Raw genomic sequence first — 27,121 nt, forward strand, 5'->3', positions numbered from 1 at the left:
CAATAAGCATAGAAGGAGTTCTACCAAACTCCTTTTATGACACAAATAGGGTACTGATCCCAAAGACAGGTAGATCAAAAATTGAGAAAGAAAACTACAGACCAATCTCCCTAGTGAACATAGATGTAAAAATCTTAAACAGAATACTAGCACAAAGACTCCAGGAAGTGAACACGAGGGTTATTCATTATGATCAGGTGGGATTTATACCAGGAATGCAAGAATGGTTCAACATTAGGAAAACCATCCATATAATTGACCATGTCAACAAGCAAACCAACAAAAACCACATGATTATCTCAAAAGATGCTGAAAAAGCCTTTAAAAAATAAAATACCCATTCTGATGGAAAACACTAGAAAGTTTAGGAATAGAAGGACCTTTCCTAAAAATAATAAAAGGTATATATCTAAATCAATCAACAAACATCATATGCAATATAAATAAATTAGAAAACTTCCCAATAAGATCAGGCATGAATCAAAGATGCCCATTATCACCACTATTATTTAACATTGAACTAGAAACACTAGCATTAGCAATTAGAGAAGAAAAAGAAATTGAAGGTATCAAAATAGTCAATGAGGAGTCTAAGCTATAACTCTTTGCAGATGATATGATGGTCTACTTAAAAATCCTAGAGAATCAACTAAAAAGCTAATAGAAATAATCAACAACTTTAGCAATGTTGCAGGAAACAAAATAAACACACATAATCAGCATTTTTATATATTTCCAACACATCACAGCAGGAAGAGTTAGAAAGAGAAATTCCATTTAAAATCGCCCTAGACAATATAAAATACTTACGAATCTATTTGCCAAGACAAAAACAGGAATTATATGAACACAACTATGAAACACTTTACATAAAATTAAAACTAAATCTAAACAAATGGAAAAATGTTGATTACTCATGGGTAGGATGAGCTAACATAATAAAAATCACCATCCTACCCAAATTAATTTACCTATTTAGGGCTATACCTATCAAATTACCAAAAAACTTTTTTTACTGAATTAGAAAAAACTATAACGAAGTTCATTTGGAAGAACAAAGGACCAAGAATACCAACAGAAGTAATGAAAAAAAATATGAAGGAAGGTGGCCTAGCAGTACCAGATCTTAAACTATACTATAAAGCAGCAGTCTTCAAAACAATATGGTACTGGCAAAGAGACAAAAGGGAGGATCAGTGGAATAGACTAGGGGTAAGAGACCTCAGCAAGACAGTTTTCCATAAAGCCAAAGAACCCAGCTTTTGGGGCAAAAACCTACTATTTCAAAAAAACTGCTGGGAAACTGAAAACAATATGGGAAAGATGGGGCCTAGGTCAACATCTCACACCCTATACCAAGATAAACTCAGAATGGGTAAATGACTTGAATATAAAGAAGTAAACTATGGGGTAAATTGGGTTAGCACAGAATAGTATACTTTTCAGATCTATGGGAAAGGAAAGATTTTAAAACCAAGCAAGAGTTTGAAAAAAAAATCACAAAATGTAAAATAAATAATGTTGACTATATTAAACTAAAATATTTTTATACAGACAAAACCAATGCTACCAAAATTGAAAGGGAAACAACAAATTGTGAAAAATTATTTATAACAAAAAACTCAGATAAAGGTCTAATTACTCAAATATACAAGGAGTTAAATCAATTGTACAAAAAATCAAACCATCTCCCAATCATTAAATGGGAAAGAGACATGTGATAATTAGATTAAGTCTACACTGCCCATCTTTAGATTTAATCACCAAAGGTGAGAGCACCTCTAATTCTGGGAGGTCCATAACCCACATGCTAGAGTGGGTGATGAATCAGAGTCAACTTACTACCCCTTAGAGAGTACTGTGAGAAGTGTCTATTGTGAATGGACATGCAAATTAGGAGGGAGGCACAGGAAGTGACGCATAAGTGACCCCTTTAAAAGGAGAAGGTCTTTAGTCAGCTGGAGGCTTCTGGTGAAGAGGACAGCAAATGAAGGAGCTCTTCTAGTCCTTGAAGAAGTGTTGAGACCTTGGTGATACTACTTTAAATATCTTCTTTTGAATTCCATGTGTTGAGTTTAAAGACTGAATCTTCGTAAACTTCTCTTAAGTAACTTCTTTTAATAGACTCTGTCAATGAATTTTTTTTATTTTAAACCCTTAACTTCTGTGTATTGACTTATAGGTGGAGGATTGGTAAGGGTAGGCAATGGGGGTCAAGTGACTTGCCCAAGGTCACACAGCTGGGAAGTGTCTGAGGTCAATTTGAACCTGGGACCTCCTGTCTCTAGGCCTGGCTCTCAATCCACTGAGCTACCCAGCTGCCCCCTGTCAATGAATTTTTGCTACATTCACCTCAAGGCCTCTGGCCCTCTGACTCTCTGGCTGAGGAATAAATAGATCTACCTGGATTAATTAGAGGATCATAGTAAATTACCTACTGGGTTAGATTCTTATTTCTTTATTTCCTCTCTCTCTTCTTAATTGTAAATAAACTTCCATGAAAGTCAATTTTGACTTGAGATTATTCCTAATTGAGGATTGATAATAGTTCAATCCTCTGGCAACCATCTTTTAATATATTGAGCCCCCAACCCTTTTTCCCCCTTACAGATATGGATAGGAAATTTTCAGATAAAGAAATTAAAACTATCAATAAGCACATGAGAAAGTGTTCTAACTCTCTAATAATTAGAGAAATGTAAATCGAAACAACTCTAAAGTATCACCTCACACCTAGCTTATTGGTGAAAATTACAACAGGGGAGAGTAATGAATGTTCCAGGGGATGTGGCAAAGTTGGGATATTAATGCATTGTTGGTGGAGTTGTGAATTGATCCAACCATTCTGGATGGCAATTTGGAACTATCCTCAAAGGGCTTTAAAAGACTGTCTGTCTTTTGATCCAGCCATAGCACTGCTTGGATTATACCCCAAAGAGATAATAAGGAAAAATACTTGTACAAAAATATTTATAGCTGCACTCTTTGTGGTGGCAAAAAACTGGAAAAGAGAATGTCCTTCTATTGGAGAATGTCTAAACAAATTGGGGTATCTGTTGGTGTTGGAATGCTATTGTGCTCAAAGGAATAAAGACCTGGATGAATTCCATGTGAACTGGAACAACCTCCAAGAATTGATGTAGAGTGAAAGGAGCAGAGCCAGGAGAACATTGTATGCAGAGACTAATACACTGTGGTACAATCAAACATAATGGACTTCTCTACTAGCAGCAATGCAAGTATACAGAGCGAGACTGAGGGACTTATGAGACAGAAAACTAGCCACATTCAGAGAAAGAATTGTGGGAGGAGAAACACAGAAGAAAAACAACTACTTGAACACATGGACTAATGGGGATATAATTGGGAATGTAGAAACTAAACGATAACTCTAATCCAAATATCAATAATATGGAATTAGGTCTTGATCAATGATACATGCAAAACCCAGTGAAATTTTGCATCAGCTAAGGGGGGGTGAGAGGAGTTTGGGGGAGAGGAAAAGAACATGAAATATGTAACTATGAGAAAATATTCAAAATTAAAATTAAAAAATTAAAAAATAATACAATGGTTTTCTTATGATAAATTTTCTTAATCTCTGCTATGATTTTTCAGGCTTTCTAATTTGTTATTTAATTAGTTTATAATTGGTTTTTTCCTAGTTTGTTTAGTTGTATGGCTCCTATACACCTATGTGGTCCCTGCCACAATGATTCTGTCCTATGGCTTTTCCAGGAAAAGCCAACAGGTTCAGCCCTTGAAAATCTGAGCTCTTATTTGGAGTCACTTTTGTTTCCAATTCCCACCACATGCTAAGGACACCTTGGAAGGGAGTATCACTCTTGATTTTAGGCTAACCCTCTCTGTCCCAAAGAGGAGGATGTTCTCTGGGTAGGAGTGGTGGCCTTTATAGGAGGAGTGGGGTGGAAAACAAGGGGGTAAGGTTTTTGGACCACTGAGAAAACACAGAGGGACTGAAATTCAAGGTACATAAAAGAATAAAAAAACACAAAATCCTCAGACTTTTAAAATAACAATAACAATAAGAAAGCCAAGAAAACATAAAAGGAGAGACTGAACCCACTGCATTGAGAGCAGCATCATCAAAATTAGCAACAACATGGTCAAAATGTCAGTAGTCATCAAAAGTGGGAGATACAATCCATACATGAGAGGTGAAATTGGAAAGTATCCAGAGTGAATGTCATGATACACTAATTAGGGTTTGAACATCATTTAGAAAGATAAATATGACTATGCTAGATGAATGTGGATTATTCTTCAAGCCCATCATTCCAGGAAAAGAAAGTGTAAGGTTCTGCTTCAGATAATATCTTGCCTCTCTGGAATCTCATTTATTCTTGATCTGTCCCTGGATATTTCTCTCTGGCTTTAGGAGGATCACATAACATTTGGGAATAAAGATGCAGCCCAGAAGCCCAGCACTGGAGGCCAAGATGGAGAAGATCTCCACAGTCACCATGGCCTTCCCTTTGGTGCTCTGATATGTGGGAAGAAAAGTGGCCCAGACACTGCAAAACACCAGCATGCTGAAGGTGATGAACTTGGCTTCATTGAAGGTATCAGGCAGGTTCCTGGCCAGAAAAGCTACGATAAAGCTTCCCAGAGCCAGAAGGGCCATGTAGCCCAAAACACAGAAAAAAGCAAAGGCAGAACCCTCATTACATTTAAGAATGATGTAGCCATATTGAGAGTGTGTGTCTGCCTCTGGAAAGGGGGGAGAGGTTCCCAACCAAATGCCACAGAAAATCACTTGCAACCCCGAGCAGATGAGGACAACATAGACAGACACTCTAGGATGCAGGAACATGCGCATCCTGCTCCCTGGCTTTATTCCCTTGAAAGCCAGAACCACTATGATGGTTTTGGCCAAAATGGAGGAAACAGCTACTGTGAAGACAACTCCAAATACTGGTTGTTGTAGGAGGCAGGTGGCAGGGGTAGGATGGCCTATGAAGAGCAGGGAGCAGAGGAAACAGAGGGTGAGAGAGATGAGGAGAGTATAGCTGAGAGTTCTGTTATTGGCTTTGACTATGGGAGTTTCTTGGAACTTCACAAAGACCACCAGAACCAGAGCCGTCAGTAAAGAGAAGGAGATAGCTATGAAGATCAAAGTCATCCCCAAAGGCTCTTTCACATTGAGGAAGGTGATCACGTTGGGGAGGCAGCGATCTCTCTGTTTATTGGGATATTCATCTTCTGGACACTTTGTACAATGTTCTGCATCTGTAAGAGAGAAACACAGACTCCAAGTTTATATTCAAAGGATTATCCCTATACCCAGACATAGGAAGTAGACATGCTAGGTGTGACACCTCCTTCTGACTCCAGAGGTCACAAGATTTCCATCTCCCTTTGCTGAGATTCAATATAAATAACATGGCACCTAAGGCTAAACCCAGTTTTTTCATGTTCTCTATCACTGGCTGGTCTTAGATCCCATTGATTCTCTGTATTCCTTTTCCTTAACTGATGACATCTGTTCCTTTTGATTCATTCACTTAGTTCAATAAACTCAGGAAGTGGAGGCTATTAGTATCAAATGTAAAGATCACTTCTGAGCGGCTGTGTTCTATCATGCATCAACCACGAGCAAAAAAATGCCTGTGTTATTCTTTTTTCATTCCTCCCAGGTCCCAGCTCACCTCCTCCCATAATGAATTTGTGTGAATTGTATACATATATTCCAGATGCTTATACGTGTTCTCTCCTCTATAGGAATTGAAGCCCTCTGAATGCAGGAATTATTTCTTTTTCAACTTTGTATCTCCACCATTGATCGCCAAGTCTGTCATATACTAAAGACTATCTAGTGACTGATGATTTATTGCATAACTGGCATGTTTCTATGGACAAATCCCCTTTTGTTTTGTAACTGGTCATCCTGTTAATGCTCAGAAAATTGATGCCTTTCCTGGGTTCAATTATGGAACATATTTTCTTGAAATACCACTGAAGTAATTCAACTCCTCAATGTCCTAGAACAGTATAAGACAATAAGGGGCTGACCTGTAATGTTAGAATCAGCTTTTAATTGGGGAGTTCCCATTAGAAATGATGTTACATGTCTACCTAGTCTCAGCTCCCATCCCTATCATTACTTTTTTTATGTTGGCTAAAATGCCCCAAAGTAAAGGCCTGTTGCCTTTAGCATTCTCTAGTGTGTCTGACTTTTCTGTGTCATTCTGTGGATCAAACTGGAGATACAGAGTTCAATGTTGGACTGTTAGGCAGGAGGAATGGGTATTGGTCTGTGGATGGCTCATTGATGGCCTCATAGCATCACATAATTTCTCTGGATTTCATATTTGAATGAAAATATGTGGAAAAGATGATCTCTGAAGACCAAACTCATCTTCAATACTGGTTCAGTTATGAGCAGATATTTCTCTGATAGCAGATCCATAAATTGGACAAAGAGTGAAAATTATGAATTATTTTGCACTATACTCATAAGAATGAAAAATATCCCTGCACACCCACTTTCTATGCCAATATTATATCCAACATTCAAAGTCAGCCATGGCAACCTTCATCTCCTTAGCTCATTCTCCATTTTCACCATCAACCTTCTTGACTTGAATACTGTCAAAGTTCTTTCCCTACTGCTCATTTTCAATTCATTAGACTTTTAAAAATTCAGATACATCAGTGTACCCATTGATTTCAGTTGTTAAAGATCATGGTTCAACTCTGACTGCCCAATCTGTGGGAATCTTCTCCTTGACCTTTCACAAGCTTGGAGTCCACAGCATTTCTGTCCAATGTGCTGAAGGTCTGACCTAAACGTATCAAGGGACTGCTCTGACTGACCACTTTTCATCCTTCAACCTCACCTCATGATCTTCTCACTTCTTCCTGCACTGCATTGTTTACTCTTTTACATCTCATATTCTGAGTCTTCTTTTAAGGATCTCATTTGGTTATGTGGTGGAAATCTATTCACACCTCTCAGTTGCTTTTGGAGTAATTTTCTTTTTTATTTGATTTGAACATATTTATTTAATTGATTAATTTGCAATATTTTCCCATGGTTACATGATTCATATTCTTTTCTTCCCCTCCTCCCACCCCCTCACGTAGTCAACATGCAATTCCACATGTGGGTTTTACATGTGTCCTTGATCAAGACCTATTTTCATATTACTAATATTTGCACTAGAGTTATCATTTAGAGTCTACATCCCAATCAAATCCCGATTGACTCATGAGATAAAGTAGTTATTTTTCTTCTGTGTTTCTACTCCCCCAATTCTTTCTCTGGATATGAATAGAGTTCTTTCTCATAAGTCCCTCAGAATTGTCCTGAGTCATTGCATTTCTGTAAGTAGAGAAGTCCATTACATTCTATTTGCCACAGTATATCCATCTCTGTGTATAAGGTGCTCCTGGTTCTGCTCCTTTCACTCTGCATCAATTCCTGGAGGTAATTCCAGTACACATGGAATTGTCCAGTTCAATGTTCTTTATAGCACATTAGTATTCCATCACCAACAAATACCATAATTTGTTCAGCCATTCCCCAATCAAAAGGATTCCCCTCATTTTCCAATTTTTGCCACCACAAAGAGCGCAGTCATAAATATTTTTGTACAAGTCTTTTTCCTTATTATCTCTTTGCGGTATAAACCCAGAAGTGGTATGGCAGGATCAAAAGGCAGACAATCTTTTAACGCAGAAGAAGGAGAACCTTATACACAGAAATGGATACACTGTGGCAAAATTTAATGTAATGGACTTCTCTACTAGCAGCAACGCAATAATCTAGGTCAATTCTGAGGGACTTAGGAGAAAGGACACTATTCGCATCCTGAGAAAGAACTGTGTAAGTAGAAAAATGGAGGAAAAACAATTGCTTCATCACATGGGTCAATTGGGATATGATTGGGACGTAGTCTCTAAATGATCACTCTAGTGCAAATATTAATAATACAGAAATAGGTCTTGATCAATGACACATGTAAAACCCAGTGAAATTGCTTGTTGGTTATGGAAGCCCCCTTAGGAGGATGGGGTGGAAAGAACATGAATCATGTAACCAAGGAAAAATATTCTTAATTAATTAACTATTCCCCTCCCCAAATCATAAAAAATAAATAATTGTAGTCTTACAGAGAAAGTTTTTTTTCCTTTGTCCTGGGATAGAGATTTTTCATTTTTGGGTGGACATACATACATGGAAAAAAGTACAGTTAAAACCACATACAAAGTTTGGCAAAATTAAGTTTGGAAATGAATCATGTCTGGCAATAGCAAAGGTTTAAAGTGAGGAAAAAGGGGAAACACTGAAAGAGACAAAGTAGAGGAGAGGAAGAAGAAGAAGAAGGAGAGAGAGAGAGAGAGAGAGAGAGAGAGAGAGAGAGAGAGAGAGAGAGAGAGAGGGAATTGGGATGAAAGCAAATGGAGGTATAGAGATAGAGGGAAAGAGACTGAGACAGGGATGGATAAAATGTTAGAGACAGAAACAGAGGGAGAGACAGAGACTGAGAGAGGGAGGAGGGAGAAGAAGAAAGAGCATCTTGATGAGTGTAGCTGTAATTCACAAAATCTTCAAGTTTATATCCCTTATTTTGGTGTCAGAAAGATTGCAGGGAAGACTTAATTGCTCTCTTCCCTCTTCATTATTTATGTAGCTATCAGGCGTCTGGTAACTAATATGAGCTTTCTTAAACTAACTTTCGAATCCCTTAAAATTTCAAATCTTCCAGCATAAATCTGTTCTTCCCGGTACTCTTGGACTCCCACCACAGTCCCAGGTGTTGTAATGATGGAGAGTGGCACAACATCAAGAGAGCGTCCCATTGCCCCTGGATAGGCGTGTGCAGTGGTGATGGTCACTGCTCGGTATTTGAACATGAAATCAATTTGCTTTAATGATCTTTGCTGATTGATTTCACAGTAAACATCTCACCTTAAATCACTCAACCTAAACAGTGCTGTATATCCTCAGACACTCAGATTGTCTGATTTCAATCAGCACCTTTGATTTCCCACCACACTGGAACTCTGTTTCCTGGGATGATATCTCTCAGGCTTTCCCATCAGTACAGAATAAATGTCTGTATCTATATCTATATCTATATCTATATATCTAAATCTTTATCTATACCTATATCTACACACACACATACACAGACCAACATACATATCTACATAAGGTCTAGACACTAACATGTTTATCCAGGACAAGAAAAGGGGTAAAATTTAGTTTCATCAAAGAAATAAAATATCAAATTATTTTATGCCCATAGATCATATTTCCCATAGTGTCATGAGACCAAAGGACCCTTTCTATGATTATTTATTTCAAGATATTTCTTGAGTTTTCTTTGGCCTCATATACTCACTTCCTCTGTCAGTGATGCTCCTGGGGGTTGTAGGTGACTGTACAAGAATAACACATCAATTATTTTCTATATCTTACCCTTCTGACTGGAAATCTCCCCTTCTGGGCACTGAGAACAGTCAAAACAACAGGCAGGCTGACCCTCCAAAGGGGTCTTCCTAAATCCAGGACCACAACTCTCACTACATACTGCATGGGGAACCTAAGAGAATAACAGGAGAGACTTCCATGTTAACATGGCAGCAGAGTAAAATCAGAGTACTTAACCTCTCCTAACCCACATATACAGGACTCCTCAAGAGGACACAAAACCCAAATCCAGACATATGAAGGGACCCCAAAAGAGGGCCCTGTATTGAAGGTATGTGGGATCAGTGGATTTCCATGCCATAAGGGGGTGAAATAGCTCTCATTAAATGCAAGCTGGGCAATCTTCCCACATACACCACCTACAGTACCAAAGCCACTATTTGACAAAAACTGTTGGGAAGATTGGAAAACAATATGGGAGAGATTAGGTTTAGATCAACATCTCACACCCAGCACCAAGATAAATTCAGAATGAGTGAATGACTTGAATATAAAGAAGGAAACTATAAGTAAATTAAGTGAACACAGAATAGTATAGTTGTTAGACCTATGGGAAATGAAAATTTTAAAACCAAACAAAAGTTAAAAAATTACAAAATGTAAAATAAATAACTTTGATTATATTAAATTGAAAAGGTTTTGTACAAACAAAAACAATGCAACCAAAATCAGAAGGGAAACAACAAACTGGGGAAAAATCTTTATAACAAAAAACTCTTAGAGGGGTCTAATTACTCAAATATACAAGGAGCTAAATCAATTGTATAAAAAAATCAAGTCATTCCTCAATTGTTAAAAGGGCAAGGGACATGAATAGGCAATTTTCAGATAAAGAAATGAAAACTATGAATAAGCACATGAGAAAGTGTTCTAAATCTCTAATAATTAGAGAAATGCTAATCAAAACAACTCTGAAGTACCACCTCACACCTAGCAGATTGGATAAAATGATAGCAGAGGAGAGTAATGAATTTTGGAGGGGATGTGACAAAATTGGGGCATTAATTGCATTGCTGGTGGAGTTGTGAACTGATCCAACCATTCTGGATGGCAATTTGGAACTATGCCCAAAGAGAACTAAAAAACTGCCTGCCCTTTGATCCAGCCATACCATTGCTGGGTTTGTACCCCCAAAGATATCATAGAAAGATTTATACAAAAATATTTCTAGCCTCGCTTTTTGTGATGGCAAAAAACTCAAAAAGGAGGGGATGCTCTTCAATTGGGGAATGGTTGAACAAATTGTAGTATATACAAGTGATGCAATACTATTGTGCTGAAAGGAATAATAAACTGGAGGAATTCCATGTGAACTGGAAAGACTTCCAGGAATTGATGCAGAGTGAAAGGAGCAGAACCAGAAGAACATTGTACACAGAGACTGATACACTGTGGTAAAATCGAATGTAATGAACTTCTGTACTAGCGGCAATGCAATGACCCAGGACAATTCTGAGGGACTTATGGAAAAGAACGCTACCCACATTCAGAAGAAGAAGTACAGGTGTAGAAACACAGAATAAAAACAACTGTTTGAACACATGGGTTGAGGCGGACATGGTTGGGGATGTAGACTCAAAACAACCACACCAATCCAAATATCAATAATATGGAAATAAATCTTAATTGATGATCCATGTTAAAACCAGTGGAAATGCTATGGGGGGGCATTTCAAGGGGTGAAGGGGGAAGTAAAAACATTAATCATATAACCATGGAAATTTTTTCAAAAAATAAAATGTTTATAAAAAAGAATAACAGGAGAGTGAAATATGCTTCTTTAATTGAGAGCTGCTGATGTTTGAGGCAGAAAAATGAATCTTATCTATATAACTCAGTTTGACAGCAACCCCATAGACAGGTAACCTATAGTGAAGATAGAATATTAAGCTTGGAGTCAAGGAGATCTAAAAGATATTTCCTAAGTGGTCCTGGAAAAAATCAATTTACTTTTGTTTTTCACAGCTTATTAAATCTTCAAATGGTATTAATAACAATACCAAAAAGGATTGATGGCAGGATAAAATTATATTCATAAAACCACTTGGAACATATTAGGTGCATGATAAATGCCCGTTCCATTGCCCCTCCCTTTTATATATTTTTTTTTCATGCAAAATATTTTCTATAGTACTCATGTTGTGTAAGAAATATCATATGGGAAAAAAGAAAATGGAAAATGACGGAAGGGACCATAGAAACTAGGAAAGGAGTATGTTGGGTTTAGGTCATACCATAAGAGACTACACAGCAGGGAAAGAGCAGGTCCTAGGCCCCTACCAAGACCACTAACATACTTTGAATCACAGATCCAGGGTGCAATGAGAAAGGGAAAGTGTGCACATGGATAAATTTCTAGGATAAGGATTCATCTTAGATTATGTTGTTCTATGAGAGGAGCACTTTTGTTTAAAAAAATGATAACATTGTGGCTCACATCCTAAGTGCAGAGCAGGGGCTCTGCACCAGTTTCTATCCAAATCTGAGGTCTACAGAGGAATAAGCAGGGCAGGATTCCCTTACCCAATACATGCTGCAATTCTATCACTCTGAATCAGCAAAGCTTCCCAAATGGTTCACAGCATCTGAATCATTCTACTGTTGATTAAATCCAAATTTAGGTCAAAAAGTAGGAGAGTTCAGAGCAATGTTGGGAGGATGGGACAGTATAAGCAAACCACCTTCATGCAGAATCAAATCATTTTGAAAACACTGAAATATTTATATCCTCACATGAATTATCCTGACATCTTGGAATAACACCAAAGTCAATACTCCCCAGAAAACAGGAAGATGACTATTCTAAACCCTCCCTTCAGAAGTGCCTAGAGCTGGTGTAAATAAGAAGCAAATCCAAAACTAAAGAGTGAACAAGAAGAATGATCAAATAAAAGAATACTAGAATAAAAAGTCATTATAATAATGAGGATGTTGAATACACAACCCAGAAGAAAAGTATAAAATATCACAAAAAAGCCTCAAGGAAAAATACAGATTTTCTCTAAGCTCACACTGAACTCTTGAAAGAGATGAATCAAGATTTTTCTAAATAGCTACAATGATTTCTTCAATAAATCCATGTAGTAGAGGAAAAATTGAAAAAGAAATGACAGATTTCAAGGAATGAACTGCACAGTAATTAAATAGACTGAAGAAGTACACACCTTTGACCAAGACAAAAACTGAGAATGACCTTAGACTAAAAAGAAGCTATTGACTTTATAAGACAAGAATAAATATTAAAAATATTAAATTAAAGCAAAAAGACAAGAAAATAAAAGGAAAAGTATTTTATGGAAAAATAAGTGGTATCTAAGACATATTTAGGTGATAAAAAATTTAAAGTTTGCTCTACTGAAATGCCATGACCAAAGAGAATCCAAGCACCATTATTCCTGAAATATTGTTCTTTTTCTTTTAATTTTCCAGTCAATTACTTGTATCTTAAAAAAAATGAAACCCTTATCTTTTGTCCTGAAATCAGTACTGTGTATTGCTTCCAAGACAAAAGAGCACTAAGGGTTAAACATTGGGGATGCAATGGATAGAGAAGTAGGCTTTGGGTTAGGAAAATCTGCTTTCTAATTAGGCTTCAGATATTTACTAGTTATGTTACCCTGTGGAAGTCACTTACCCACTTACCCACTATTTTCCTCATTTTTTTTAAATTAAAATGGGGACATATTAAAGGAAGTAAAGGCAAATCTCTCCATAATCTTTGCCAAGAAAACCCATGGACAAAGCAGATAGGATCACATAGAGTTGGACAAGACAATGATAACAATAAGAAGAAATTCCACCAAGTGTGCCCATTGCCTGTGTCATCCTGAAAAAAATCACTTCTTTCCCTGAGCATGGGTTTCCTCATGAATAAGGTAGAAGACAACAGACTTAGATATTCTGTGAGATCAATTCATTATCTTGGTATATAATGTTATTATCATCATTGATTGTCTACTATTTGAAAATATAAGCAATAAAGAGTAATCAAATAGGGCAAGAATTGTTCTTGTGATTAGAAGTATCAATCTAACATTTAAAATGTTTCTGACCTTTGAATCCTGCTGGTCCCACACTATGGCGTCCTCACAGATTGTGAAATCTTGACCAACTTCAGCTTTAGGGACAAACTGCCCCACTTTTACCAGACCATCAGTCTCATTACAAAAGAACACATAGTTCATAATGGCATATTGAGCCTCAGATCTTCTTTTCTCATCCACAAACACCTGGTCACCAGCATTGTTGGTAAATTGGGTTTTCTTTAAGAAAGAGTGAAGCTGAAAGGGAAGAAGAATCCTAATTACTGGGTAGTAGCTGAGGGATGGGCTCCCATTGAAGTACAATCTATGAGTTAGAGGAGAGATACTGGTTTTGTTTTGTGGCCTTTTGGAGTTATGTAGTCTTACATCTCCAACATTCCTAATTTCATCTTCAGCTTTGATGCCTCAGGATCTCTCATCCCCTTTAACTACTCTATTCCCAAGGTTGGTTTATCTCACTTTTGTGACATCTCTGAAATTTGCTGTCCTTCCTCATCCACACCTACTAGAGTCCCTGACTTTCTTTAACTTCTGCCTAAAATCTCATCTTGTAGAGGAAACTTTTTCAAGCCTCTCTTAATTCTACTGTTTTTCTCTGTTAATTCTTTTTTTCCAATTCATTTTGTATATTATTTATTTGTATTATTTTCTTTTAGTCTCTCCCATTAGATTGTGACCTTTTTTAGGGTAGAGACTGGTTTTTTGCCTCTTTTCCTATCCACAGAATGTAAGCACAGTGTAAGTGCTTAATAACTGCTTAATTCATGGATAATTTTATGGAAGTTTTAGGGAAGCCACCATGGTGGTCTTTCTAAGTAAGTCTGAATGGAGGTCATATGGAATAACAATTTTATGTCCACCTGGCCCAGAAGACTGAACCAGCAGCAATGGCTAAAGGGGAAAGAGAAACTACTACTGACCACCAGGCCATATACCTACAGTTTCTGCTATTAGGAAGGCTCGGGGTGGTGGATCATTAAGTCCAGGACTTCTGATCTGCAGCACACCAAAGGTTACTGAGTGTCTGAGCTAATTCTGTCAAAAATGGAGCATTCGTGACAGCAGAAGAGCACCAGTGTATTTCATGGCAAGGAGCCACAGTCAGAGAAATGGAATAGGTTCAAGCTTCCATGGTGATCAGTATTGAGATCAAGCCTATGAGTCATCATTACATGCTCACCCCTTGTTATATAGAAGGATAGTTTCAATAATAAAACAAATAATAAAAACAGAATTAAAAAAATTTGGGTTTTGATCAGGATGGAGCACTACCTCCTATTGCTTCTCCCACAGAGACTAAGGATTCTGTTACTGAATTTTAAAAAGGGAATGGAATTATAGAGTCAGTTTAGTTGTCATAAGGAAAAAAGAAGCTTAAAAGTAAGACAACCTGTGAGAGTCACAGAAAGGAACAATCCAAATTCTTTTCTGAAAGATTGGATCACTTAATTGTCATGAAAAATGCCAAGAGAATTTTCAGACAACTGAGTTTACCTGAGAATGTAAAGGCATCCTGAGGAGAATTTTTTGAGACTGATATCTGGAGAGAGTGGACAGCTGGGTCTCTGTTTCCATAATGGTGAAAAAATTAATAGTGTTAGGGTCCGAGTGTATGACCACCAAAGGAGCACACGGAGACAATGCAATCCAAGCAAAGGGAAGTCTTTATTTCTAACGTGCACGAGGGGAGCTCAGCCAAGGAGCTCCAAGGTGAGGTGATCAGGATGGAGTTTATATATGTTTCAGGGTTTCGGTTTAATGCTCATGAGAAAACAGAACTTCACTTTGAAGACAGGGTCTCAGTCTGGTGCTTACAGGGCTTTGCTTTGAAGATGAGGAAACAGGACTTTTTCCCTGAAGATTGTGGGGTGCAGACGTACTTGGGGACCTTGTAATTCCTGGAACTTTGCCAGGAACATTCTGTAGCTACACAACAAGCAGGTATACAGGGTGGGGGTCAGTTGACCAGTTTTAGTTTTAATCATTTACTTTACTTCATTCCCTACTCCTGATTGTCTATAATGAGGAATCCTCCTCATGGCCTCATCGTTACATGGTTCGGGGATGGTATCCAGGGGTTGATACGGTTGCTTCAGAACCATGAGCTGGACAGTGTTGATACAATCTTTAAGGAACTGGACCAAGCGGTTAAGGATGCAGGGCGGAGCTCCTCCCGAAGGGCAGCGCAGAGACCCCCGTCTTTAAGGAAAAGGAGGTCGAGGCCCCGCCTGTTCTGCAGAACTACCTCTGAAAGGGAAGTCGGGGACCCCTCCAGGGCTTCCAGTGCCTGCTCGCCTCTCCTAAGGTCAGTATTTACGGCATGGTGTAATGCTGTCATATGGGCTCAGTGGAGGGCAAGAGAAGTGAACCTGCTCCTACTCCTGCCACCCCAAGAATAGTGGCCAGGCTTAGGGGTCCCCCCTTGATAGTCACATCCCCAAATGTAGGCAATAATCTTACACCCGGGAAGGGAAAAGGTTGGGGAGCCTGAGGTGACAATCGTCTGGAGCTCTCCCACTTCCAACGAATAAAGGGTCCACTTCCAGGGTTGGTGAGGGTTGGCAAAGGAGGCTCCGTGGGGCTGCTATCCCACAGCTAAGGTCAATAGTGGGTGGAAGGGAAGCAGGGGCCTAAGGTAGAGCCGAAACACTGTGGGTCAGACGGATCTTCAAAGGGTTGTCAGGTTGGCTGCAGACAGTCCAGGCAATATGGCTGGGGTCTGGTGGGGGGTCTGTGGGTCGGATGTGGGAAGAGGGGATCCAGGGGCCCATCCGTCAACCTTTAGGGCAGAGGGGTTATGAAAAGAACAACAAAGGGCCCCTTCCCACGGGGCTGGAGTGCCCTCTTCTGGTGTCTCCTGACCCAGACCCAGTCCCCAGGCTTAAAGGAATGCAGAGCATGGGGGGGAGAGTGGGAGGGGTGGCGGGGACTGGAGCCATGCTCACAAGCGGGGCCAAAGATCCTGTTGTAGCTGAGAAAAAGAGAGAACAAAATCGCATAATTGTGGGGTCTGGCTAGAGTCAGGGGAGGGAAAAGGAAGATAAAATGGGGATAGGGATCCATATAATATCTCATACGGGGATAAGGATAGGGGGCCCGGTGTATTCTGAGCTTTAAACAGGGCCAGGGGTAGGAGCGTCACCCAATCCCCACCAGACTCAAGGACCATTTTAGTCACAGTTTCTTTTAGGGTCTGATTCACGTGTTCCACCTGGCCTGAACTTTTGGGGGTTGTATTCACAGTGGAATTTCCACTTGACCCCTAGGAACTTAGTCAGGGACTGAATGACTTTGGACACAAGGGCAGGCCCATTATCTGCCCCCAGAGATGTAGGCACCCCAAATCTAGGAATAATTTTCCTGGAGGAGCTTCTTGGCCACCATCTGAGCTGTCTTGGCCTTGGTGCAAGGAAAGTTAGTGACCTCCCTAAGCTTCCCTTAAGACACTTATATTAATTACGGTTTGACAAGTACGTGGTTCCCAAATCCTCACCTAAAACTTTTGTGAAATGGGTTCTGAATGGTATGCTAAGTGTGACATCAGAAGCACAGCCCTAGTGGCTTTATTTATCAGAAACAAAGTCCCACCATATTAAATAAGAGTAAAAAGGTAGACATGGACTATAGAAAACCATTCAAAGGCAAAACTAGGTTGGCTAATGGGCACGAGAGGAAGGGTGAGAAAGGCACCTTTCAGGTCTAGGGTAGTGTACCGGGTCAGGGAGGGGTGGATGCTGCTCAGAAGCGTATATGGGTTGGGGACAGTAGGGTGTATGGGGTTGGATGCCTTTCCGTGCCTCCAGGGACATGGGATATTGTTTGACCCGCACTGGCATGGCCCCACTCTTGAGGGTTATCACAATAGGGTGTTTGGTTGACAGCGAGGCCCACTCTGGATCTCTCTGCCCAGACGGTGGGGAATTTTTCCACCCAGGGGAGGACATAAAGGGGAATGTCCTCACTCCTGCAGAAAACTGGATGTGGGCCCCAATCTTATGTAACAAGTCCTTCCCTAAGAGGGGTGCAGGACTGTCTGGAATGACCAAGAAGGGTTTCTAGGTTGACGGTAAGGGAGCTGGTCCAGGGATACCGGCTAACTCCAACCATGCCTTGGACCCAGGATGACTTAGAGGACAGCTTCCCCAGAGGGGTGGTCAGGACAGAATGTTCTGCTTCTGTGTCTACCAGCATAGGGAGTTATTTCCCCTCAATGTCTGCCTTTACCCAGGACTCAGGGAGAGGGCCCGAGACCCGTCCCCTTCAATCCTCTTCCACTAGGTGAGGGATGGCCATGCCATAGGGGCTGACAGGGGCCGGCGTGGCCCACGGGGTCCCTCCCTTTGCTGGAACTGAGGGCACTGACCTTTCCAGTGGCCTGGGTCCCCACAGTGGAAGCAGCCTCCCGAAGCCTTGGGGGGGGGGTCCCCTGGGGAAGTCTAGGGGTGGGGGTTAAGCCAAAGCGGCAGCTAGAATGAGGGTTGTCTGCTGTTGGCATTTCAAAAACTGTTTCCTAGATTTGTCCTCCCAAATCTGGAGATCCTCCTGTCTCTTTTTCTCCCTCTCCTCTTCCTCCTTCCTGTGCTGCCACTGATGTTCAAGATCCTCCCATCTGAATCACTCTGCCCTTTCCTCCAGGGTTTCCCAGGAATTAAAGACTCTCTCAGCTATTTTGAGGAGGTCAGAGAGAGGCTGGTTAACAAATTCAACCAGCTTTTGGAGCTTTCTCCTAATGTCAGGGGCTGCCTGATTCACAAACACCAGAAGAACCGCAGTCTGACTAGCAGGGGCCATGGGGTCCAAGGAGGAATGAATCCTAAATGCCTCCTGTAGGCATTCTAAAAACGCCACTGGAGTTTCCTCAGGGCCCTGGTGTATAGATTCAGTTTTAGCCAAATTAGTGGGCTTTTGGGCCACTGCCCAGAACCTGGCCAAGAGAGTCTGGTGGTAGGTTCGAAGACGCTCCCTACCTCCCTCCGTGGCGAAGTCCCAATCCAAACGGGTGACAGCAGCAGGGCGGGTGGGGTCCACAGTGGGCCATCATCGCCAAGGACCAATTTGTGCCCTTCGGCATAAATGCGGTTACATTCCTCCAAGGTAAAGAGGGTACGGAGGAGTTGTTGGCAGTTGTCCCAAGTGGGACTGTGAATCAAGAAAATGGACTCAATCAAGTCAATTAGTTTCTGGGGTTGCCCAGAGAAAGGTAGGTTTTGATGTTTCCAATTAGGGAAACCTGAATTTTTGAACAATACTATAGATATTATAAAGTTGCTATTAGCTTCTTGCTCATTTTTTCTCACTTTACAGAGCTGAGCTGGCTAGTCATGCTTGACTGGTCACTGTACCTCTCTGAGTCTGTTCACATGTGGCTATTCTACTCGCTTGTTCTTACCCATAATATTTTTTCAAACAAATTGCATGTTATTCCTTAGATCATGAATTTCTTCTCATACATTGCCCATGCTTTTAAAATAATTTTTCCAATGCTGTCCAAATTTCTATATTCATAATATACCAGATTCTTAATGCATATATTATTTTTGAATTACCAAATTTGAAACCCTAATGTTAATTATATTTTACCTATTGCTTAATATGATGGTATAGATCTTAGAGTAACAATTTTACATACACATATGTTTACCCAAATTTTTTGATCACATAAAATCTTCTTTATATTATCTCACATCTTTTAATGAGTTGATATTAATTTCTTATATGCTTTATATTTATATTTAGCAATCCTCAAATTCAATTTGATAAGCATTTTTGGTAAATCTGATCATTCAAATCAGTATTTCACACACTGTAAATTCTAATAGATATCTTTTCAATATAAGTTTTGTGCATTCTTAAGTTTAAATGAAATTCTATTTTTTTAAACTAATAATCAATAAATTTACACTATACCATCAATACCTATTCAATTCCTAAATAAATATATTCTAATGGGTAGAGAAAGGTCCATGAGTTTTGGGGAAAATGAGCGATGTTTTTTTTTTACTTCTCATTACTACTTCCTGCTGAACTGGGGTGGCGTGGAAGATTTGCTCTCAACATATAATTTTCTCATGGACCAGAATCTGTCTAAAGGGGTCTAATTTTGAAATGCAAGCCAATTGCATTATTCTAATAATCTTTAAGTTAAATTTTCACTAACACAGTTTGATTAATGTTAGGTTAAATTCATGGTTGTTTAAAGAAGCTTTTTCACTCTTGGTTAAGCACTGAGCAAGACTAATGGGTTTTTTTTTTGGCTAGCTAGGAAAGTTAAGCTGCACTTCTATACTTCTGTACACAACTCAGAATCATTGCTTTCTGTCTGAATAAGTTTTTCCTAGATTGTATTTTAGAATTTTTGTAATTTTCATTAGATATATATCTCAGTGCTTAACCTGTTGATAAAATTTGGTGATGGGATCAAATTTGTCCCTTTTTCTGTCTTTTAATTTCTACGTTCTCTTTCTCATGGCCAGTGAGAAATGGAAGGAGAAATGTTTGACAGATTAGTTTGCTTAACTCTTGCCTTAATAAGAGCAGAGAATAAGATTTCTTTTAACCAATTAAATTATCTTAGAGTTTAAGACATTCAGAAAATAAGATATCATTTTCTGAATTTCTCAAATGCCTCTGTCTGTTTTCCCCATTCTTCTGAAACAAATGAAGAAGTGAGAGAGAGATTTAGTTTTTTCCCGACATGTAACCTTCCCGTTATGATCACAAACAAACAACATATAACACACAGACTAATCAAGGACACATTTCCCGGGCATTTCACACACACACTGACAAATATAAAACATAAATTATATGAGCTAGATTCTTCTTTTCATCCTGGCAAGAGATCAATTGTTACAATTCATATCTCCATGACTAAAAAATTATATGAAAAAGAATGAGTCAGAAAAGTCTTAACTCTTAGCAAGGAGCTGGCTGACATATGATGAATTTTGTTCCTTAATTACCTTTCTTCATGCTTCAATGGACTTCCTTCCAAAGAGGAAAGAAAAAAACTATGGCAGAACTGTTTTTTCTGGCTGAAGCAAAAAAGGGAGAGTAGCCAGACGCTTCTGAAGGGGGAGCAGAGAGGAAAAATTATTGGGCACTTTTAAATTTGCCGTTTCTTAGAGATTGCCGTATCTATGAAAGTCTTAAATCTATCTTCCTAGAGAGAGAAAAATACTCTTTTCCTGGTGTCAGGGTGGGAGCTTGCTCAGGGCTCCACCCCTTCCTTCCCTGGAGTCCTTCTAAAAAGACCCAGTGTCCAAATGCTTTTCCTGGTGTCCTTCTACAAGGACCCAGTGTTTCTCCTGGCATCCTTCTAAAAGGATCCAGTGCCCTAATGCTTGCTCTGTGCCCATGGTGCATCCACCACAGAACTTCCTGGGATCTAATCCCGCCAAGGATTCTGACCTTGGACTCCCCCTAATTATTCCCCGGGGACAGAAGGCCTCCAACCTTCTGAAGTTCCGTATTTTGTCTCCAAGATTTCAGATGACTCCCTTCCCACCCGTCTTAATTGGCTCTCTTCCCAACTTTCCCGACCTGCTTCCTCACGGAAGACAGGAAATGCAGTAATAATCAGTCATCACTCAGAAACAGATGAGGAATCAGACCTTCGCCTGGGGGCTTGGCATAGGATGTTCTTCTATCTTGCCCAGAAGGAACAGGTAATTAAGCCATTCACTAAGCCTTATGCCCATCCAGAGTCCAGCTTCCCCCCATAAACAGTCACACAATCAAACTACACAGGCACACCTCTCACCTTTGGGAAGTCACCAAGAAATTTGGGAGAGAACTTCCCCAGTCCTGGTGGTCCTCTGGAGGTCACATCCAAATGTTAGGGTCCAAGTGTATGACCACCCAAGTAACACACAGAGACAATGCAATCCAAGCAAAGGGAAGTTTTTATTTCTAGCATGCGCTAGGGGAGCTCAGCCAAGGAGCTCCAATGTGAGGTAATCAGGATAGAGTTTATATATGATTCAGGGTTTTGGTTTAATGCTCATGAGAAAACAGGACTTCACTTTGAAGACAGGGTCTCGGTCTGGTGTTTACAGGGCTTTGCTTTGAATATAAGGAAACAGGAGATTTGCACCAAAGATGGTGGGGTGCAGACATAGTTGGGGACCTTGTAATTCCTGGAACTTTGCCGGGAACATTCTATAGTTACACAACAAGCAGGTATACAGGGTGGGGGTCAGTTGACCAGTTTTAGTTTTAATCATTTACTTTACTTCAATAGCTTCCATTAAAGGCTAGAGATTTTACCCACAATCTTTTTTCATCAGAGATATGTGATTAAAATATTTCTCTGCATCATTTTTGTTATGCTCTTAATATAATGTATTGATGTGTAGTTAATAAGATCCATGTTTGTCTAAGCCAGGACCTCATAAAAGAGATGATTAAAAACCTATGGGAAAAGAAGAATCTCCAGTGTATTTATAAACTGGATGAGGGTACAGAGTTAATTGACTGATTCACGTGAACATGTGCCTCACTAAAAATTTATGAGGACGAATCCAAACACACTCAATATTTCATTAGAAATCAGAATGAGAATTAATGAGAAAATTATTCCCTAGCTGGAAGAGGAGTCCTGAAAACTGGCTATTATTTTGTTGTCAGATAGGGTAGGACATTTTATGTCCAAATCACTCCCTCATAGGCTAATGATAAATACTGTTTCAACAATTAAAGTTGCCACAAAATGCAATATGGTATATTGAGAGACAAGAGATTATTCCCTGACTAGAAGTACACTGACAAAGTTGTTGTGAAAGCAATTCCAGTACAGGCCTCATGAATGAATACATGATGGAACCAGAGGTCATTTTCATCTCCAAGTCTCTGTGAAAGAAGCAGCAATTCTTCAAATAAAAATTCACGTGTTCATAATTAATAATACAACCTATGAGGAATGTCTAATAAGAGAACAAGGGATTTGGAAGGGAGTTCATTCTCCTCCATACAATTAATACCCAAAATATATTGCCAGTGCATCATAGCTAAGAAGTGGCCACACTACGATTACCTGCCATGAATGAGGTTCTAAATAGTCTTCATTTACCATCGATCTTTTCTCTGATTTTCTCATAGATATTTCATGGAGAGCCCAAGCCACAGTATAAGCAGCATTGTAGATGGTATAACTGAAGCCTGACATGGTCATATCAAAAGAGCTCAGAGGCAAAGTTTCTAAGGAAGCATTTGGTGAACATATTTCTTGTTGTGGGTATTCTGGTGGATCAGGACACCTAAAAGCAGAGATCCAGAATCCCCTAAGTAAAGCATCATCTGGATATTTTGAAGGAGTTACTGTCTTAAGAAAAGTCTTGAATCCAGGAATTTCTCTTGTCAAGTATGAAAATGTGAGAGACCCATGGAAAGCATGACCTTGACTATAGAGGGGTCTCATAGTAATGTCCCAGTGAGATGTGGCAATCCACACCTTCCATATTCCAAATACAGGCATTTGTGAATGTCTCAAAATCATTAATGAATCTGTGTCACCATGGACAACAATCACTATGGCTGATGATGATAAGATCCTGGGTATGAAGGTCTCCTGTGATTCAGTATGTGTTCTTTCACTGACAGGGATTTTTTCTGTAAAGGATACACAAACACTTTTCTTTGCCATTTCTCCCCTTATTTCCCAGAGGAATTTTTCACCTCTCATATCATCTGAGACAATCAGTCCTATCCAGTTCCATTTAAAATATACCATTAAGTGGACAACACCTTGGGGGAGAGAAGTGTCTTTGGAGGCCATCTGGTAAAGGGAAGGAAACTGGACCTTGTCACTAAGAATGGAGTCAAATGGACCATAGCTGATCTGGAAGAGAAAGAAACAGGAATCAGTTTGTGCCACAGTGATGCTGAGAGAACTGAAGCAAAATATGAATTGGGAAATGGATCAATTTTGTTGACCAAAAAGATGATGCCAATTTCAGTCTATGGTTTAGCATAAGTGGCATTTTAATCTCTGAAAATCTCTGTATTTCTCCCTCTAAGTCCTCAAGGGGACAGTGATGTGTTCCATTGGCAGACAGAAGTTGTGGGAATGTGTTAAGTATGTTTGAATAATAAAAAAAATGAATATAACTAAGGAATATTCTAGGAATAGAGAGAAGGTAGAGAAAGAATGGAATAAATTATTTCACATAAAAGAGGTACACATTGAAGGACTTTTATATAGCAACATAAAATTTTGAGGGAATGCAACAGTACCTTACTCATTTGGTTTGAATCAAGAAAGTACGTATGTATATATACAATTATGTATAATAATATTTGTTTCTTTACAGGGAAGTATGAGGGCAATGGAATAAGAGAGAGGGGAGTAATAAAACCAGGAGTAATAAAGGAAGGTAGTGAAACTAGAAAAAGTTTACAGGAAATTTCTCCACTACAGGTCTTCTTTCTCCAAAATGTAGAGAACGCAATCAAATTTACAAAAATAAGAACCCTTTCCCAATTGATAAGTGGTCAAGGGATATGAAAAGACAATTTTCAGAAGACATAAATGTTATCTATGTACTCATTTTGCTCTGCATCAGTTCGTGGTGGTCTTTCCAGCTTGTATGGAAATCAAACACTTTACTGTTCCTTATTGCACCATAGTATTATATCACCATCATATACCACAACCATTCTCCAATCAAGGGACATATCCTCATTTTCCTTTTTTTGCCACCACAAAGAGCACAGCTATAAATATCTTTGTACAAATATTTTTCATTATTATCTCTTTGGACTACAAATCTTGTAGTGCTATTGCTGGGTCAAAGAGTAGGCATTCTTTTAAAGCTTTTCAGACATTATTCCAAATTACCTTACAGAATGGTTCTTCAATTCAAAACTCCACCAACAGTGTATTAGTGTACCAATTTTGCCACATCTCCATCAACATGTATTATTTTCCTTTCATATCATATTGGCCAATATGCTTAATCTAACAATTTCAGAAAACAGATACATTTCTCCTCCATCTCAGGATGTACCATTCTGACATGTCCCTAAATAGGAACTTATGGAGTAGCCTACCTTCTGGCCAACAAAGATACAAGATGAATTCTTCACATGGTTACCCTGACTTAGGGATCTCACTTTGGTTTCCAAATCCCAATAAAGAGTTGATCTCTGTGCCCTTTGAGCTTGAAGATTTTGGTTTCTTCACTGATCTTCAAGTGTATGACCAGAACACTCTGACATCCCAATGCCAGTGAAACCACAAAACTTCCTGAGCTACTTTTCTAAGGTCTCTAAATTCTGAACCTGTATGTGTAGAGATATTAGAGAGGAATAATATTGAATGAAGCTGTGAAAGCTTTACAAATCTAAGTGAGGACAGAAATAGAGGCTTTCAGTCATTCCTCTTTTAATAGGAGGAATTCTATTTTTAAAACTGGTCTCCATTTCATTTAAATCAAGGACTCATATTTTCCTTTATTTTTGTTCCATGAAGCCATCCCTGCTTCTGTTCTGGGTTGCAGATGAACAAAGCAGTCAGTTGTGTGCTGAAAAGTACATAAGCCCACTTGCAAGGCCAGGGTTCCTAGATGACACTTTCTGGTCTTTAAAGGTTGAGCTGCCTTCTGAAAAGTTTCCTCATGCAGCCAGTACAGCTGTGTCTTGGTACTCATTTTTCAAATTGATTACCTATTTGTAAGCAATGTCATGAATTTATTCCTGCATTTGCACTTTCATAAAGGTACTTATGGATCTCTTTATACAGCATTACAGATAGACTTACCACGTGCTCGTGCTCCATTCTTTTCTTGTACATACCACTTTTCTCAATGAATTAAGGTTGAATATTATTGGACTAAAATATTTCAAAAGATAAAACACAAAGTGTGAGATGTGATACACTAACCAGTCTTTCAACTGTAATTCCAGGCATGTAAACTCTAATCCCTACTCTTGTACCAGTGAATTATATGATGGCGAGTAGATATTTTAACCTTTCCCATTTTTAGTGACATCATCTGTGTAATGGGCACATATAGCCAGGTTGCCTATCAGATACTTTCATAAACAGGAATCTAAATGACTCCAAATCTGTTCTTGGTCTATAGTTTGTTATTTTTTTAATGTACATTAATTTTTATTTTTTTCATTTTGAATATTTTCCCAAAGTTACATGTTTCATGTCCTTTCCCTCTCTCCAAAACCCCTCTATCCCTCCTTACCAATGCACAATTCCACTGGGTTTAAATGTATCATTGATTAAGACCTAATTTTTGGTGTTATAATGGTATTGGGATCCCAGAGAAATTGATCGTATAGATTGACTGTCTCAGAGATCATAAGGATGGAGGAAGGATTGTATGCCCAGGCCTAAGCTGGTTGTAGTTGGTGAGGGAGGAAGCACACTTTCTTCTCACACACCTTATGTAGTTGTTGTTGGTATAGTCTATGCCTCGCCTCCCTGACAGGCTTGGTTGAATAAGCTTGTGAGCTACCCTTTCTAACAGTTTGTCCATACAGGGAACCCCTGAAAGGTGGTGTGGATAATTAACCTCACTAGGTCCCAACATGAGGTTGGATTAGTTGTTGATGAGGGCTATTGGTTAGCTATTGGCTAACAGTATAATCTGACTGCATATTGATCTCCCCTTCCCAAGGGCTCTGGTATAATCACCACTCAGGAAAGGTACTTGATGGTAAACACTCTATTTGAATCTTTTGATGGGGATAGGAAACAAGGGAACAGGACTGAGGATTTAGGAACCCTATTGTTAATTGCTTAGGCTAATAATCTAGGTTGTTGATCAAGGTCTGGAGATTGCTACGTTTAGTAGACACTGGAGGTTCTTCACCCTCTCTCTAACTCTGACCTCACTTGGCCACAGCCAAGTCAGAGATTAACGAAGGCTATTTGATGATCTTGAATCATGATATCAGTAAACTCTCTCAGCTCTATCAATAAAGATGGTGATGGCTCTCTAGCTCTCTCAGTAGGATAACAGGATACAGGTTTCAGGTCTACCCTTCACCCATCACCTCCCACCTTCCCAAGTTCCTGCTCCAATCTGAGCCCCCTTGTCTTCTCACTTGGGGGTATTTATAGGGCTGGGCCAGCTGCTTTTTGGCCTTGGCTCATGACACCTGGGGACATTCTGAGGTTCTCAAGTGCTGGTCCTGTCATTCAAAGTGGCATCTCTCTTGTCCCAGATAATCATTTCAACATTGGTCTGTAATTTGGGTGATGCTTCAGGAAGTTTATCTTCCCTGAAGACTGAGGTAGCTTAAAGGTACAGGGACAAGAGGATTAAAGTGGTGTCAAGAAGTCCTGACATCAAATTCTGCCACAGGAATTTCTTAGCTGCATAATCCCAGACAAGTAACTTAATTTTTCTCAGCCTCAGTATCCTCCATTGTAAAATTAGGCTTCTAATAGCACCCGAGAGGGTTGCTATGAAGAACAATAACAGTATTTTTATGAAGCATATTAAAAACCTTGAGTCACTTGATGAATGCTAGTTATTGTTGTTGCTGTTATTACAAATTAAAATACTAGTTTTTGGTCCATTAAGGTATAAAGAAAGGCATAGTCAAGGTGAATATCATTCACCTGTGGAATCTTGTAGAGGTCAAGTATTGTGCCCAT

At 39.3% G+C, this 27,121-nt stretch overlaps 1 protein-coding gene across 1 annotated transcript; it reads right to left on the reverse strand.

The window, feature by feature from the left end:
* Positions 1–4,354: 4,354 nt before the first annotated feature.
* Positions 4,355–27,121, reverse strand: LOC123232486 (vomeronasal type-2 receptor 26-like). The gene is made up of 5 exons (XM_044658938.1): positions 27,086–27,121; positions 22,538–23,341; positions 13,513–13,740; positions 9,449–9,572; positions 4,355–5,250 (listed from the first exon to the last, which is right to left on the reverse strand). The coding sequence occupies exons 1-5, from the start codon at positions 27,119–27,121 to the stop codon at positions 4,355–4,357; spliced, it is 2,088 nt and encodes a 695-aa protein (XP_044514873.1).

This window comes from Gracilinanus agilis, chromosome 1 (assembly GCF_016433145.1).
Source record: "Gracilinanus agilis isolate LMUSP501 chromosome 1, AgileGrace, whole genome shotgun sequence".
NCBI classification, from domain to species: domain Eukaryota; kingdom Metazoa; phylum Chordata; class Mammalia; order Didelphimorphia; family Didelphidae; genus Gracilinanus; species Gracilinanus agilis.